This window comes from Choristoneura fumiferana, chromosome Z, assembly GCF_025370935.1.
Source record: "Choristoneura fumiferana chromosome Z, NRCan_CFum_1, whole genome shotgun sequence".
Classification (NCBI taxonomy): Eukaryota; Metazoa; Arthropoda; class Insecta; order Lepidoptera; family Tortricidae; genus Choristoneura; species Choristoneura fumiferana.
The window spans coordinates 6,587,135-6,604,022 of NC_133472.1; the positions used below are offsets into that span (position 1 = coordinate 6,587,135).

Below are 16,888 nucleotides of genomic sequence, written 5' to 3' on the forward strand. Positions count from 1 at the left end.
AGATTTTAGAGGGGGACGCTTGATTTCAATTAAAATTTGTACTTTAAAGTTGAATATTTCGCAAACAGATCACTGAATAGAAAAATTGTCTTAGCAACCCCCCAATAGTTTTAAAAGACCCATCAAACGATACTCCACAATATAGGGTTAGTCGAGAAAAAAAATCACCCCCACTTTACGTCTATGGGAGGTACCCTAAAAAAATTTTTTTACTATTTTTTATTGTACTACTTTGTCGGCGTGACTGATATGTATATTTATGTCAAATTACAGCTTTCTAGTACTAACGGTCTCTGCGCTTACCCGCAGACAGACAGACAGACAGACGGACAGACATGGCGTCTGTCAATGCCGTTTTTCCTTTTTCTCTGGAACACGTGGAGGTGTCAAGCTGAAATTAACGTCTTATAAGTACTCAGGTTCCTTGAAGTCAAAACACCATATTTCTAAGTAGTTTAAAACCGAAACACCAATAGGGTAGGTACTATTCAGGTTGTCTTAGACACTTGAAATCCATACTAATATTATAAATACGAAAGTGGGTGTGTTTGTATGTTTGTCCGACTTTCATGTCGAAACGGAGCGACGTATCGACGTGATTTTCGGCTTAGAGATATTTTATGGGCCAGAGTGACAGAAAGTAACAAGTTTAAGAAAATTGGCGGGGAAAAGCTAGTTTTTTAGGCTGATGGCATGAACTTAAAAACAATAATTTATTTGGACAAACAATACCACTAATATTAATAAATGCGAAAGTTTGTGTCTGTTTGTTTGTTAGTTACCTCATCACGTCTAAACCACTGAACCGATTTAGATGAAATTCGGTATACAAATAGTTTGAGTCCCGGAGAAGGTCACAGGATAGTTTTTATCCCGGAAAATTGTATAGTTCCCTCGGGATAGCCGTTAAGGAATTCTACGCAGACGGAGTCGCGGGCAACGGGCTAGTGTACTTATTTTATAAAAAGAAACAGTTTCCCAAAAGTATTTTTATTCGCTGTTCGAAACGACAAGAGTTTTAATCCAATATTCGCTTTGATTACGCAGGAATTTCGTTTGCTCCAAACTAAATATCGGACGCGAGAATTTTCGATGCAATATCGGGCGTATTGCGGTTCGTTCGTGGTAGATTGGCTTGGCAATCAATTCACGCTTTAACCCAAATAAAGTGACGGACTTTAATATGACACTTTCCATCGTATATTTACCCAGTTGCATATTTACGTGGTGAAGTTTAATATGACGTTTCATAGGCTAGTTAAGACTTATCAAAGAGACAGGAGACCTTTGGCAAGATGATTTTTCGACTCAGTGATCTGTTTGCGAAGTATTCAACTTAAAAATTTTCATTAAAATCGAGCATCTAAACTGTTGGGTAGAAAAATTTGAAAAAAATCAGGACGGTAGGTTAGTAAGTTGTATATCAAATTTACAAAGAAAATTATAACGGCTAAGATTGCTTGAGAATTATTAGTAGTTTAAGAGTAAATAGTAGCCTAAGGTAAAAACATAGCTTACCTAACTTGGAAGATTCCGTACACAAAACGAAATCCTTAGAAAAATATTAAGTACTTGATTTTTTCGTAATGGCTACGGTACCTTATCTTGGCTTGGTTTATGGCCGGTTTTTTATATTTATGGGATGTGGGCGTGCGTGCAGTCGGGAAAAATCCATTATGGACTGGAAAGGGAGTACCCAGACGGTGCCGGACTCTCAGCTAAAAAAACCGGCTGCACGTCCGGAAGTCCTTAGAGCTTACTAAGGGTGGAGAGAGTTTGAGGGATATCTTAAATGTAGTCTTGCTCTTGCAGTTAGGCCCGACTCTCCAACTCTTCATGGCACGTACCTGGCTTGAATTGAGTCTGCTGGTAGACCAGCGCCCAAAGCTGGTTGTGTGCGGCGAGAGCTGAGGTGGCGGCGGCTGCGGACTGGCGCCCAGGCTGCCAAGGGAAGTGGTCTTGGAGTTGAGCCCCGACCAGCGTGTGGTCGACGCGTCAGACAGGCGCTTGCGCAGTAGGAAGCCCTCGCGGGGCGCGGGGGCGTTCTTGTACCTGAGGGAAAGAATGCGAGTTAAGTATGTATAACGTATATGTACATCCTATCCTACAAATGTGAAAGTTTGTGAAGATGTTTGGCTGTTTGGAGGACTCAAACTATCTGTATACTGTGATGAAGTAACAAACATTCCAAACATCTTCACAAACTTTCCCTTTAATATATTTGTAAGATAGGATATTACGAGTAGTAGGATAATCGATGATATCCATTACGGTTACAGCATGGCGTGCCAGTAAATTGTGTTGGACTTTATTAATTTTTCATAGAGCGTTACGTGTTCATCCGATAACTAAACCCATTAATTCATATGAACATTCACAATAATGTATGATCCTGAGGCCATATACGCCTATATATAGAATAGAATAGAAATATGTTTATTCAGCCAACACATCATGACAAAAAAAAGAGAAAACACATTTACAAAATTATAAAGAATACAAAAACAAACAAATAATGATGTGAAGCCGAAATGGTCTCCACTCAGCGGTGCCGTTGGCACGACTAGCGTTGTCAACGGCGCTGGTTTTCTGCGGAGCCAGCGAGGTGTGCGGGACAGCATACTGTCAGGCGAGTAATAAATACATAGTACCTACTCGTGCATAGAAATGTAACAAAGATAAATATGTCTGTAATAATTTAAATATACTTAATAGTTTAGATATTTGGCGGTCACCCACAATCCAACAGACTAGTAACCTATGCTTGGGCAACAGTACCTTGTTGGTCCATAAGATAGTTCTTCAGTTTGGACTTGAACCCACCAACAGTATTATATAGGGTACATAGGTTATTTCAGGCGCGTCAACCATTATTTTCTACCACCAAGGTAGCTCTTATAGATATTATACATGTATGCTTCATGTATGTATATGTCTCTCTTAGATGATAACCAATTTAAAATAACCTCCCACTGCGTACATTTTACTCAAGAGCAGCTACTAACACCGGATGTTCAAAGATATCTGCAAAATATGAAACCCTTGTGGTGTCTGCCTCGCACTTGGACAGTTTTTTTTAAAAGCTTTTATTTAACTTGCCCTGTTTATTTGTGTTTGGGTCAAATCTTGGAAGCTAAATTTGACCCACTTCCAGTGGTCCGATTGACTGGAAATTTGTCATACTTATGTAAGTCTGGTGACAATACAATAATCTGGTAATGAAATCCTCGTAGACCGGCCAGGATCGTCTCCGCAGAACGGAACTCTTCAACGGTCCTCAACTTTGGTACTGAAATGTAGCTTGGATAAGACTGCAAGTACAATCAACAAAAAGTACAGTCAGCAAAAAAGCTTGTATTAAAAATGTATTTTTTAACAAATTCAACCCGTGAAATACTTGTTATTGAGTAGTAACTCCGATGGTCAACTGTGGTCTTCATCATCAGTTCCACTTCACCAAATGATGTTTTTCAAAAGCAAATGCACGTGTTACTACTAAATATATCAAAATTACCATAGTTGTTCCTACAACATTTGAAGAGTTACCTTGATTTCCTTGGTATCCAATCATCATATCCTGATTTGGTGCTTACGGGACCTAATTGAAAGCATATGAATGCTTTCAATCTATTTATAATCTATGAAGATGAACGCAAAAAAAAAATCAAACCGGTTCATAAATGACGGAGTTCTGAGGTAACAAACATAAAAAAACACAACCGAATTGATAACCTCCTCTTTTCTTGAAGTCGGTTAAAAAAAGTATTAATATTGATAATTTAAAATACTTATGCAAAACAAATCAAAATCATAACTCTTGATGTGTGCACGCACACACAGACTTGGGTTCTAGTTACTTGTAATTTTTGTTTTACAACGAAATCTTTCATTCTCTTTGAAATCCACCCACATAATGATGAATCATCTCATCTCGATGCTATCACGTACGTTTCCTTCGGCACTTCCCGCCGGGGACAGTGAAATTGTGGAATAAATTTCCTTCAGCAGTGTTTCCAGATAACTATGACATTGGGGCTTTCAAGAAAAGAGCTTAGGCAACATCTTTCTTTAACGGCCGGAAACAGACCGATCGAGTCTCTTGAAGTTATTAGTACAGTCACAAGCATTACTTCCTTCCGCTGGCGTTCGTGTCGTCATAGTGTGTTGTATGTTTTTATATGTTTTAGTTTTTAAATGGGTCCCACTGAAAAACAGCGTTGCGGCTTACCGTAAAATTATGCTGAGTGGGGTCCACTTTATACTATTCGATGTTATTTTGATTTTTTTTCCATCTAATGTAATTTTATGCGTATAGAATATGTGTAAATAAATGTTTCTCTCTCTCTCTCTCTCATTTTTGGGGGACGATTGTTACTCGCGTCCGCAGGAGAAACCCACCACAACCCTGAACGTGTCCCCTGGGTGGTGCTAAACGAGTGACAAACATTAAGGCGATATACAGATAGGCAAAGATGGCGATAGATATGTTTATAAGCCTATTTTAAATGTATGCCATACTATTAAATAAATAAATCTCTCTCATTAATATCTGCCACAGCGGAGCGTGCAAAAATATCTCACACGTCCTTTCGGCCCTAAAAATAGAGTCGTATCAGATATTTATGCACGCTTGTTGTGTCAGATATTGGTGCTGGTGACTGTACTCAAAGGCGGTAGTGATCATTTTCTATCAGATAACTCGTTTGCTTCCCTCTCATATAAAAAAAATCTGGTATCTTGGTACCAGTTTCAATCCATATGAGGCAAGGGAATTTATCGCCTCAATTTGCACTAAGTTACTGTAGCTACTGCTAGCTAGTGTATTAAATAACTATTACGTTTCTAGACGTGCCAAGGTCCAAAATAATTTTTAGTACATCCTACTTCAAGAGCTCGTTGACATTTTAGAGAAGTTATTTGCGGTAGCGCAAAAACTTGTGCAAATTTCTTATATGGGGTCATTCAAGTGTTACGTAAGCAGAATTTTAGTCATTTTTAACCTGCCCCCTCCCATTCCATTTCCATTTATGTACGAAGACACTGACCTCGCTGATAGCACAGAATATGTAATAACAGTAGGTACAAGTGCTGACAGTGGGGCTGAGGGAACATTACTTATATCACACATTCTAGATCACTTTGGGAGATATCGACGACCAGATAGCTTAGTCTAGTGGTTGGAGCACCTGATTACAAAGCAGGACTTAAACTCGTTTCAGCTGTTTGTGAACGTTGAAATTACAATGTCTGAGATTTTCAACTATTGTCAGTTAGGTTATTTGCCTCAAACGCTTTAAAATATGTACCAGCTCCCGGCCTATTATGTGACAATAACTTATCAAGGGAATTAGCGACTCAATCGCACCCTAGGGCATTGACACGTGATGTGATTATAGCCAACGTTACAACACAACAAAGAGGTTAGAAGTAGAACGAATGATGTTGCAGAGACTGTAGTGGAGTGGAATTACAATAAGAAATACGCATGAAACATAATTTAACGCTTAAATTGTTTAAGTTGAGAGAAAACTGGAAAAAAAGCGTAACAATCATGAATATCTGTTGAAAAATAAGGATGATACGAGCAAATGAAGTTTGCATTCCATCTCTTTCTAAACAAACTTCATTTACTGCGAGTCTTTTGCATTGCCGTAGTCGGAAAAAGAATGCAAAAAATTGTGCGTAACAATCAATCAATAAATTCACAAGTTGAAACGATAAAGATCGGAACTGAATAAACCGGTCAAGTTTGAAACTTGCATTAATGAGGGCTTTCGTTTTTTGTCTCACTAGATGGCGCACTGTTGCGTGAGGTTTTTAAGTGTGGCTTTCAGAGTCTGTTATTACGAGCGTTAAAACAAAGTTTAGATTAAAATCATATTTAAAACACCTTAAAACCGTACCGTAAAAATATTCAGCAACCAGTGTTGCTAAGTTTCGTTTTGTTCGGAAAAAAGGGAGGACAAAAGTTTCCAAGGACAAAACTGTCTCAAAACACAGACATTCATTGCCCCGTAACGCATAATTGCCATAATAAATTTCAGGTTATGCAAAATATTCACAAAAAAAATCTTATTATAAATAAACCCGCGTAGCTCACCCAAACACTATGAGATTTGACATTTCGGAGACCTCACGCTACACCCTCTACATTCGCGATAGCCCTCATTCCGTAAGAGCTATCCAACGATACCCCACAGTGGTTAAAGACAACAACAAAAAAATCATCCCAACTTCACATGTGGGAAGTACCGGAATTTTCTTTCACTATTGTATTTTATCAATTCTCGAGAAAAATATATATATGCACATATAATAAATTACTAACAGTCTCTAAGATAAGTCGCGGACTAACAGACGGCCAGATGGACAGCCAGACATGGCAAATTAAAAAGGTTCCTTGTTAAGACTACGAAATAAGACAGAATACAAAAGGCAACAAAGCAGACTCAAGTTGATATAAACATCTTTTTCCTGGTATTTTATTCAAGCGACTCTTTAAATATTTTGCAACAATGGGATCCGTTCATTTATTTCACGGTAAATTACTTTCTTAATTACTTGGGTAAGTGTTTGTTGACAAACAAGTCACTGTCATTGATATCTTTAACGGGTGTTGTTGTAAGCCGTGGTGTTACTTAACCTACTTGAAGAAAAGGAGGAGGGATGTGACTGAGTTTTTTTTTTAATTACAATGAGTGTTTGTTGCCGAACGGAATGTGCTTTATGATTATGTTTAAGTAGGTATGACTTAATATGAGTCGCTTAACTTCAAACTCAGATAAATCTACTCTAACCATTTGGGAGATAATTGAAAAAACCGGCCAAGAGCGTGTCGGACACGCCCAAAATAGGGTTCCGTAGCCATTACGAAAAAAATAAGTAATACTTTTTAAAGGATTTCGTATTTTATACGGAATCTTCCAAGTTTAGGTATATTTTATACCTTAGGCTGCTATTTAAGAGTAAAACTACTAATAATTCTCAAGCAAACTTAGCCGTTAAAGTTTTCCTTGAAAGTTTGATATACTTACTACCAACCTGAATTTTTTCAAATTTTTCCACCCATCGGTTTAGATTTTAGAGGGGGGGACGCTTGATTTTAAAATACCTACCCAACGATACCCCACACTATAGGGTTGGATGAGAAAAAAAAATCACCCACACTTTACGTCTATGGTAGGTACTGTAAACCATTTTGTCGGCATAGTTTACATATATATTCGTGCAAAATTACAGCTTTCTAGCATTGATAGTCCCTGAGCAAAGCCGCGGACGGACAGACAGACAGACATGGCGAAACTATAAGGGTTCCGTTTTTGCCATTTTGGCTACGGAACCCTAAAAAAGCCTGGCCTGCCGGTAGGTTACATTACTGTATAGTTAACTGCCACTGCCACTGAAGCCACTGGAGCTCGGCGGGCCACAGGTTGGATAAAGTAAAGATATTATGAGATAATTCATCTTTTTACTTTTTTATACAATAGGGGAAAAACAAGCATGCGGGTCACCTGATGGGAAGCAATTTTTACTTTAATCCATATGATGGATATTTAGGTACCTAACAAATAATAGCCGCCCATAAATTGAAAATAAACGTAGTAGGTACGCAGCCAACACGGTACCGAATCCTATTTCAAGATATCAAGATCGGGACAGGGCTATCGGAAATCCAATCGTTATTTGATATTTACATTGCGAATTGCTTTTATTGTTGCCAGGAAACTAATGAGATTTTCAAGAATGACAATATTAATCGTGACAGGGTGGTATATCTTAAGTAAATCCTGATACTCGGAAATAAAAAGAATTGTCACTGTATCTTTCGGTGATTTTTAAAAAGTATTGCTTTTGTTTATTGTTAACATCATTGAACTAACCTGTAGAATTAACGCACATTCAATAGGGAGCAAACCATGTTAAGAAATGTGTATTTTTTATACACTACGATCCAGTCGTTCTGAAATTCAGCACAAAATTCAATCAAATCATAATAATTGCTCAACTTATTTCACGATGGCCCGATGTGAGTGAGATTCCGTTTCAACGCATCTTTACTATAAACATGATGTGGCAGAATAAAACAAAATAAGATGGGGAGATAGGGGAGGGATGGACAGTCGGGAGACATGGGCACCTCCCATTTATTCCAATTCCAATATAGATTTTTCTATTTCCCTATTTTGGAAGTTTAGTTTATCCATTGCCAGCCAACACTGTTCACCTATAGACTAGCTGTAATTTCGTTGAGTTGTCAAATACAGAGGCATTTTTAAATTAGACATCGGTCAATGTAAGTATTTTGTTGTGATTTCAAAGTAAATAAACGAAGAACCAGCCAAAGGTGTGTTTTTTTCATTTTATATATGCTAACGTATAAATTAGTTTGTGAGTCACGCTAGAATAACCAAAAATTTTTACGAGAATATTAAGTTGAATTAATATGCAGAGGGAGCAATGGCCACTTGTTTTAAGGGAGGTTTGTGCATACCCATTGCTCTTTATAAGACTGAGTAACATGCGAAACACATTTCTATTTCCTGAAACAGACGACATAGCCAGCGTCGCTATATTATATCAAAACTAAACTGCCAAAACCAAAAGCAACTAATAATACCAAACGAGGTAGCTCTAACTAGTTAAATAAAAATGTTAAACATTTAAATTTATTTACTCTGTTAATTACTGTTGTGATTTAGATATTATTTGAGATTATAATAGGTAACTTTTTATGTTTGGTTTATTTAATGAATATTGGGTGTTTTATATGTCATGCCCAAACCTCCCACAGGGGGTGCCTGAACCTCCATACCGTAGGGAGCTTTGGGCACAATTGACATATGTGTTATAACTTAGAGACTGATTATAATTTGTAGACTATTGTTTACAAAACATTTAGCCTTATATATTGTGCGACTCACTTTGGCAATAACTAAACTCAAACTCACAACATTTTATTGACAACAAAAACACACTACATCACAACAAAAACATAAATATATATAGTTGTAGTTATATATAGTTTTATATTGCTTAAATACAATCTAGTGACAGTTCAGACCTTTGTTTTTATAATCGTATAGGGTATCCTGAATTTGATTCGGAAACTTGAGAAGATGGAAAAGTTAGTTTGACAAGATACCCCTGTAAAGGTTTTTCGTCAGAATTTTTAATACAAAATGCCGTTAAGACAGTCTTGTCATGCTTTTGACGTCATACTCGTACACTTTGGACAAAGATCATTATGGAATACATCCATACTAATATTATAAATGCGAAAGTGTGTATGTCTGTATGTTTGTGTGTTTGTATTTTTGAATGTTTGTCCGTCTTTCGACGTGATTTTTGACATAGAGATAGTTTATGGGCCAGAGAGTGACATAGGCTACTTTTTATCCCGGAAAAATGCACAATCCCGAAAGAACAGCGCGCGATAACCGCTTTCCACGCAAAAGGCAAAAGCTAGTTTTTCAATAATAAAGAAAAATCTGAAACAGAGGTGTTCAAAATGTCTCAAACATTTGCTGAAAATTTCAAATTACAACAACTTTTATTTAACAGTGACGGACTTCACAATGCCAGCGTCTTCTTGAAGTAATACGTATTTATCAAATCGAATAATACCTATTCTGGGTTCTGAAAACATATTGTGGTTGAGAAAAATGTAATAAGTTTTATGGAACTAATACGGCTTCGAGTCTAGACGATAAGACCAAATCAACTTTTGATTAATAAATACTTCTTATAGATAAATTGAAAAAAAAAACCGGCCAAAGGTGAGTCGACCTCTCACACTAAGGGTTCCGTACAAAAAGAGCAATAAATAACTGTGGTAAAAAATTAGTATTTAAAAGTTATTTTGAAAGTGAAAAGTAAGACCTTACTTTTTGTCAAGTTTCATGATTCTCTATCAACAGGAAATATCTTAAATAAAAATAGTGTAAACTTAATATTTTTCATAGGTCCAAGGGATTGCAGACCTGAGTACCTATTTGATAATTCCAACTGAATATCTACACGCGTTCCTGAGAAAAAGGGTCCTGACAAAGATATAGAGAGACAGACGGACAACGAAGTGGTCCGATATAGGTGCCATCGACTAGTCGAACTGTCGGCGTAGCCTCTTTAACATACAGCAATTCTTGGTAGCCCCGTTGTGCTATGATTTGGATTTTACTAGCATCGTGCAAGGCATTGTATTTACTTACCATTCCGGTACATTGAGTTTTTGTAGTGATCTCTGCACCCGCAGTTCGTGCTCCGAAAGTACTCGATCAGAATTCTTCTGCAACTCGTTTTCAGGAGGCTGAAACAAAATAGTTGACAGTTAAAACATGCAGCATCAATAGACATTTTGGGCCAAGTGGACGAGACTGAAAAAGAACGGCCGTCCGGATAGCAGCCAATCCTTAATAGACTAGTTTCCGTTAGATGGAAAATAATGGACAAGAATTTTTCATCACACTTGCTCGTAAACAGTGTCGAAACATGCAGGCTACCTTGGTTGCCACCCCCCAAATAAAACCCTCGACCTTAATGTGCTTGTCATGAAACCCGTGGTCGGTAAATGAGTCATTGCGCGTACAAATTTTCTTGTCATGAAGCCCAAGGTCGGTAAATGAGTCCGTGTCCGTAGGTACGGATGGTGCTGCGCATGGCGTAGCAGCAGGACCACATGCACACGCGGCTCAGGCACATGCTGAGGGAGGGGGAGGGCGACGCTGCCAAGAGCGCAGCCTAAGATATCGCCAATATTTGGAACAATTATATTTTTTCTTTTAGAAATATAAAATTTTACTCGCAAATGTGATGAAAAACGTTGTATGTCGCACGTGCGGTACTTGAATTACGAACATCGACTCATTAAAGACTCTCGTTCGTAATTCCTTATTTTTAAGACACAAGTACTATTTCAATTAAACAAAAATATAACCTAACCAACTAAAAGTTGGAAAACCCCCGACTTTGTCACTTCAAAGTTCAATATCTCAAAAACGGCTGAACCAACAAAACAGATGTTAGGGCAATTGCTAGAAAACCTGCTTTCAAAATTTAAGAGCGACGGTGCCGCAGACACACATAGAGGTCAAACTTATAACACCCCTCTTTTTGCGTCGGGGGTAAAAAAATTATAAAAGATATAGCCAATTAAAGTTGCGCGTGACGTCACGCCGTGCTAAGACTTTTTCGACTTCACACGGCGTGATGTCCCCCACTCCCGAACTATAACGCGCTTCACCTTAGTCATTTATTGTTTGATTGATAAAGAAAAAAAACCGGCCAAGTGCGAGTCGGTGTTCCGAAACAGTTTGCAGGCTTAAAGGATATACAACTAAAATCCTGAATATTTCAAGGTTGCCGCCACCCCACTTTGTTGTAAATAAAAATTTTACCGGCTACGACCTGTGAAAATTTTAAGTGTAACTATTAAGCCCTGTGACAGACGGACGGACAGACAGACAGACAGACAGCGGAGCTATAGGGTTCGTTGATACCTTTTGGGTACGGAACCCTAAAAAAACCCGTGGAAATCTGGTAAATGAGTCTATTGCTGTCCGTACAAAATAACTTTTTAGAAAAGTTGTTCCTCATGAAGCCTCAAAAGAATCAAGTCGGTACATCATGAGACTCAATTAATAAAAAAAACTAGATTTTGATTAAGCCGTTATTTTACCTCGGACTCTGTGGCTCCCCACTATGTACGAATGTGCCTTCCACCGTGTACGAAGCTACCCGAGCGTGAGGTGCTTTCGTACGTTTCTATTTTTTGGGAAAACAGTCACAACTTTGAAATGTTGCTATTTGGCAACTCTAACGAATACTACTATGGTAACTAGATATATAGGCAATGTGGTAGTATTTCAATTATTTTGAAATTAGTTACTGATTAATTTTTACAAGGCCTAGAGTAAAAAGTGTACGAATCCTACCTGCTCTCCCTACGGATGGTGCTGCGCATGGCGTAGCAGCAGGACCACATGCACACGCGGCTCAGGCACATGCTGAGGGAGGGGGAGGGCGACGCTGCCAAGAGCGCAGCCTAAGATATCGCCAATATTTGGAACAATTATATTTTTTCTTTTAGAAATATAAAATTTTACTCGCAAATGTGATGAAAAACGTTGTATGTCGCACGTGCGGTACTTGAATTACGAACATCGACTCATTAAAGACTCTCGTTCGTAATTCCTTATTTACCGCCCTTAAGACACAATGTACTATTTCAATTAAACAAAAATATAACCTAACCAACTAAAAGTTGGAAAACCCCCGACTTTGTCACTTCAAAGTTCAATATCTCAAAAACGGCTGAACCAACAAAACAGATCTTAGGGCAATTGCTAGAAAACCTGCTTTCAAATTCCACCCATTTAAGAGCGACGGTGCCGCAGACACACATAGAGGTCAAACTTATAACACCCCTCTTTTTGCGTCGGGGGTAAAAAAATTATAAAAGATATAGCCAATTAAAGTTGCGCGTGACGTCACGCCGTGCTAAGACTTTTTCGACTTCACACGGCGTGATGTCCCCCACTCCCGAACTATGACGCACTTCACCTTAGTCATTTATTGTTTGATTGATAAAAGAAAAAAACCCGGCCAAGAGCGTGTCGGATACACCCGAAATAGGGTTCCGTAGCCATTACGCAAAAATCAAGTAATACTTTTCTCAGGATTTCATATTTTATACGGAATCTTCCATAGTTTAGGTATATTAAACTCTCAACTCATAAACTACTAATAAAACTCAAGCAAACTTAACCGTTATAGTTTTCCTTAAAAGTTTGATATACTATCTACCATCCTGAATTTTTTCAAGTTTTTCCACCCACCGGCCACCCGTTTTGATTTTAGAGGGGGGGGGACGCTCGATTTTAATTAAAATTTGCACTTTAAAGTTGAATATTTCGCAAACATATCGTTGAATCGAAAAATCTAATGGTTTTAAAAGACCAATCCAACGATACTCCACACTATAGGGTTGGATGAGAAAATAAAAACACCCCCGCTATACGTCTATAGGAGGTACCCTAAAAAAAATTTTTATTCAGTTTTTTATTGTACCATTTTGTTGGCATAGTTTACATATAAATCCGTGCAAAATTACAGTTTTCTAGCATTGATAGTCTCTGAGCAAAGCCGCGGACGGACGGACAGTCAGACAGACAAGCAGACATGGCGAAACTATAAGGGTTCCGTTTTTGCCATTTTGGCTCCGGAACCCTAAAAAAAATAAGTGTGCAATATTTTCTAATAATCTAGCAAACTGACGGACTAAATAGTTTTTTTTTTTTTTTACTGAGGTACTCTGTAATCTACCCAAGTAACGCAATGCATATCTTTGTTTCAAAGAGTGTGCGAAATCTAGTTGTATCTACTAGGGTTACTAGGGTTAGCCAACAGATTTACCAAAGTAAAAATTACACATTATTATTTTTCAAAACTGCCTACACTGAATCATCAGAAGTCTATTTGGATCAACGATAACTCCAAATGCTCACGCATCGTTTCAACTTCCTGGGAAACCAGTTATGATCGTAATTGTGTAAAGAATAGGGCTCATTGTAAGGCCAGGAAAATAAACCCCATAGACTCTTATTTTTCAAGCTTTTATTGTCATTGATTAACAATAAAAGATGTTTTCTTTACTGCCTGAGAGCGAAAGTGAAGTGCTTTCAGGACGAAATATGACAATGCTTTCACTCGTGTCCTTAATATTTTCAAGGCTTTACTTTACTGCCTACTTTGATTTTAGTTCTGACATAAGGACCAAGAATTCAATGTGTTCATCACGTGTGTACAGACTGCAATATAATTGTAGGTGACCGTACTGAAATGGATCGAAACATTATAAATATAAGCTTGTACAAACAACCGTACTCAATATTCTGTTGTACAGGCCGCTAATGTGCTGTATTGTTGCCGGCCGCAGCATGAGATAAGATTGTTTGTAAGTTAAAGTCGTAAAAATCTTAAAGGGTCTCTCAAAATGATGATGATGATAATGATGATATTAAGAGGATTACAAGTGAAAAGCAATTTAATAAACAATTGAAGTTTTTTAGTAAATAAATGTTATCATGGTCTTAATGATCTTTTTAATGATAAAATGTAATTAATATTTTAATTAGCACCTCTTCACTTCAATTATCGCTCTGTGTGCAATTTAATTTAATTTGATTAATTTAGCTTGATTTTGTTTAATTTAATTTATTTATGAAGCCGTGGTGGCCTAGTGGTTTGACCTATCGCCTCTCAAGCAGAGGGTCGTGGGTTCGAACCCCGGCTCGCACCTCTGAGTTCACAAACCTGCGAAGCGATTCAATGGTGCGTGCGAAGTTCCCAATCCGCACTGGGCCCGCGTGGGAACTATGGCCCAAGCCCTCTTGTTCTGAGAGGAGGCCTGTGCCCAGCAGTGGGACGTATATAGGCTGGGATGATGATGATGAATTAATTTAATTTAATTTAATTGAATTTGATTTGATTTAATTTAATTTGAAATTTAACAACTAAGTTATTTTATTTGACATAAATCATTCATTTATTAAATAGAAAATTTACAATGTTATATTATACACATTACCTAATAAACTAAAGATAAATCCTAACTAAATAAAACAAAAATGTCAAATTAAGTAAATAGAATAACAAATCAAACTACAAATAAACACAAATAATCAAAAGAAAGCAAACAATGTCAACCAAAATTAAATAATTAATTACAACTACAAAAATAAATAATAATAAGTAATACAAAAAAAACAATTATACAAACATTTTGACATTGTAATACTATTTTTTTATTATTATTCGTATACAATTGAATAATATTAAGTTAATGCACGAGTTAAAATTTAGCACATTACTTATACCTAATAAATTATTTGCGCTGTAATAATGTAATTTAATAAGTACCTACTGTAATTTTTTGTAGCTAATTATTATTATTGGTGTGCCCTGATAATAACTGAAACACCATTTATAACTATGTACATGATTTTACAATGAATAAATGAATATGGATATGAAAATGAATCAGTATATCGTTCAGGGGTTCGGGTGTCTAAGTCAAATCAAAACGAACCCCTTGCAGTGATTATCATTTAAGATGGCATTACGTCTTTGACTCGTTATATTTGGAAAATTGGCTAAGTATATTGAAACATTTGTTCATCTCAGTTAAAAAATCTTGAAGAGTTTTCAGTCGATCTTACTCAACTACTGGTTGAAACGTGTCAGATTCATGTTGTTAAACCTTGTATAGCTTTACCAGATGAAACACTCATAGAAGCTTCGGCCGCATTTGCATTGAGTACAGCTGTTGCAAAACTTTCAACAACAAACAACATTTAGGTACCTTCACACGCAAAGGAGCTTGCAATGAATGAAAATAATTGAAAACAGAAACTACGTTTCATTACACTAAGTATCAGTCTAACTTGGTCTAACTAAGCCGTCGCATTTACCGATTCGTCTAAAGGCGCTAATCGGTACACGGCTTTGTTAAAAGGTTTGCCAACACTTTCACTATCTTCTGTAGCACTTAGGTCTTTCATTGGCGATGAATCAGACATGCCACTGTCAATCTTAAGCGTCTGATAAATCTTGTTGACTACAAATTTGGTGTAGCCGGATTCTTCGTCATCGTCTATCGAAATGTCGAATGGTTTAGTTTCCACGTGACGTGAGTAACTGAGAAGTTCTTCGACAGAGTTTAAAGACTCCTTGCTGTGCCTTAGTAAAGAACTAGCTCCACAGATGCTGATTATGTCCGTCCACGATACGTTTTCACCGTCGCTCTGGGTCTTACTGACGTGTCCGTTGGTCTCACTCGTCATCAGAGCAGTTACTCCATAAATTGTATCGAACCATGACTCGCCGCAATCAAACTCATTTTTGAGCGAATCCGTGCTAAAACTAACTCTCTTTGTTTTCTTCAAAGTAGATGTAGTTGGAACAAGGCCGTCTTCACTTTGCACTAACGCATCTTTCTCAAATTCTGCGTATTCCGGTATGTCAATATCGTTAAAGTTATCTAGCGTTGTAATAGAGTTGTAGATTGTGTTTCTAGCTGTGATTTTATCCTTTTCTTCCAAGGGTGGGGGTTGGGGTTTTTGTAGAAGGCGGTTGAAAAACTTACGAAAACGGTTATCGCGATTTGTACTTGATCTGTCCAGTGAATTTGTAGGCCTTGATCGTATCACGAGCGACGCTGACCTCCTCACGCACCCTTGGTAGTTTGAGATAGGGCTCGTGTTAAGCTGGTCCATGCTCCTCGGTCGGGTACTTATCTTTCTGATACAAATCTTAGACTTCCACTTGTAGTGTTTGCTTTGAAATCCACTCAGCGATAAAGAATTCTCCTCCTCCGATTCACTTGCCTTTAATTCAGGGTATTTAGTGTAGTAGAAATCTTTGGACAAAGGCTTGGCGTACAAATCTTCTGAATGCACCTCTTGAAATGGCTCCAACTCTTCGGCGACCCATAAAGAGTCCAAACAAAACCAGAATCCATTTTTGCTTAGTATCTCTTCAGTCGTCATGAGCACTATTGATACCATTTTAGAGCCAGCTATCAGCCAGAGCACTCAAACACAACTAGCTCCAAATAAGTTTTCCCGGTCGACTTGTTTACACGAGAGAAAACATATTATTCATTTTTGCTTAGTATCTCTTCAGTCGTCATGAGCACTATTGATACCATTTTCGAGCTAGCTATCAGCTAGAGCACTCAAACACAACTAGCTCCAAATTAGTTATCCCGGTTGACTTTTCTTACACGAGAGCAAACAATAATTAAGTAAATAAATAAATAAATGACCTTCTCGGAAAGATGCATTAGCTAACGATCGGGATGGTTTGTAATGTAAGTAATTGGCTTGTTCGT

At 37.5% G+C, this 16,888-nt stretch overlaps 1 protein-coding gene across 1 annotated transcript in view; it reads right to left on the reverse strand.

The window, feature by feature from the left end:
* Positions 1–16,888, reverse strand: part of LOC141444085 (uncharacterized) — a 186,546-nt gene that overhangs the window by 26,644 nt on the left and 143,014 nt on the right. The window contains exons 4-5 of the mRNA XM_074109545.1: positions 10,209–10,306; positions 1,848–2,052 (exon numbers count right to left, since the gene is read on the reverse strand). Of these exons, the coding sequence (XP_073965646.1) occupies positions 1,848–2,052; positions 10,209–10,306 (303 nt within the window). The remainder of the gene's footprint in view (positions 1–1,847; positions 2,053–10,208; positions 10,307–16,888) is intronic.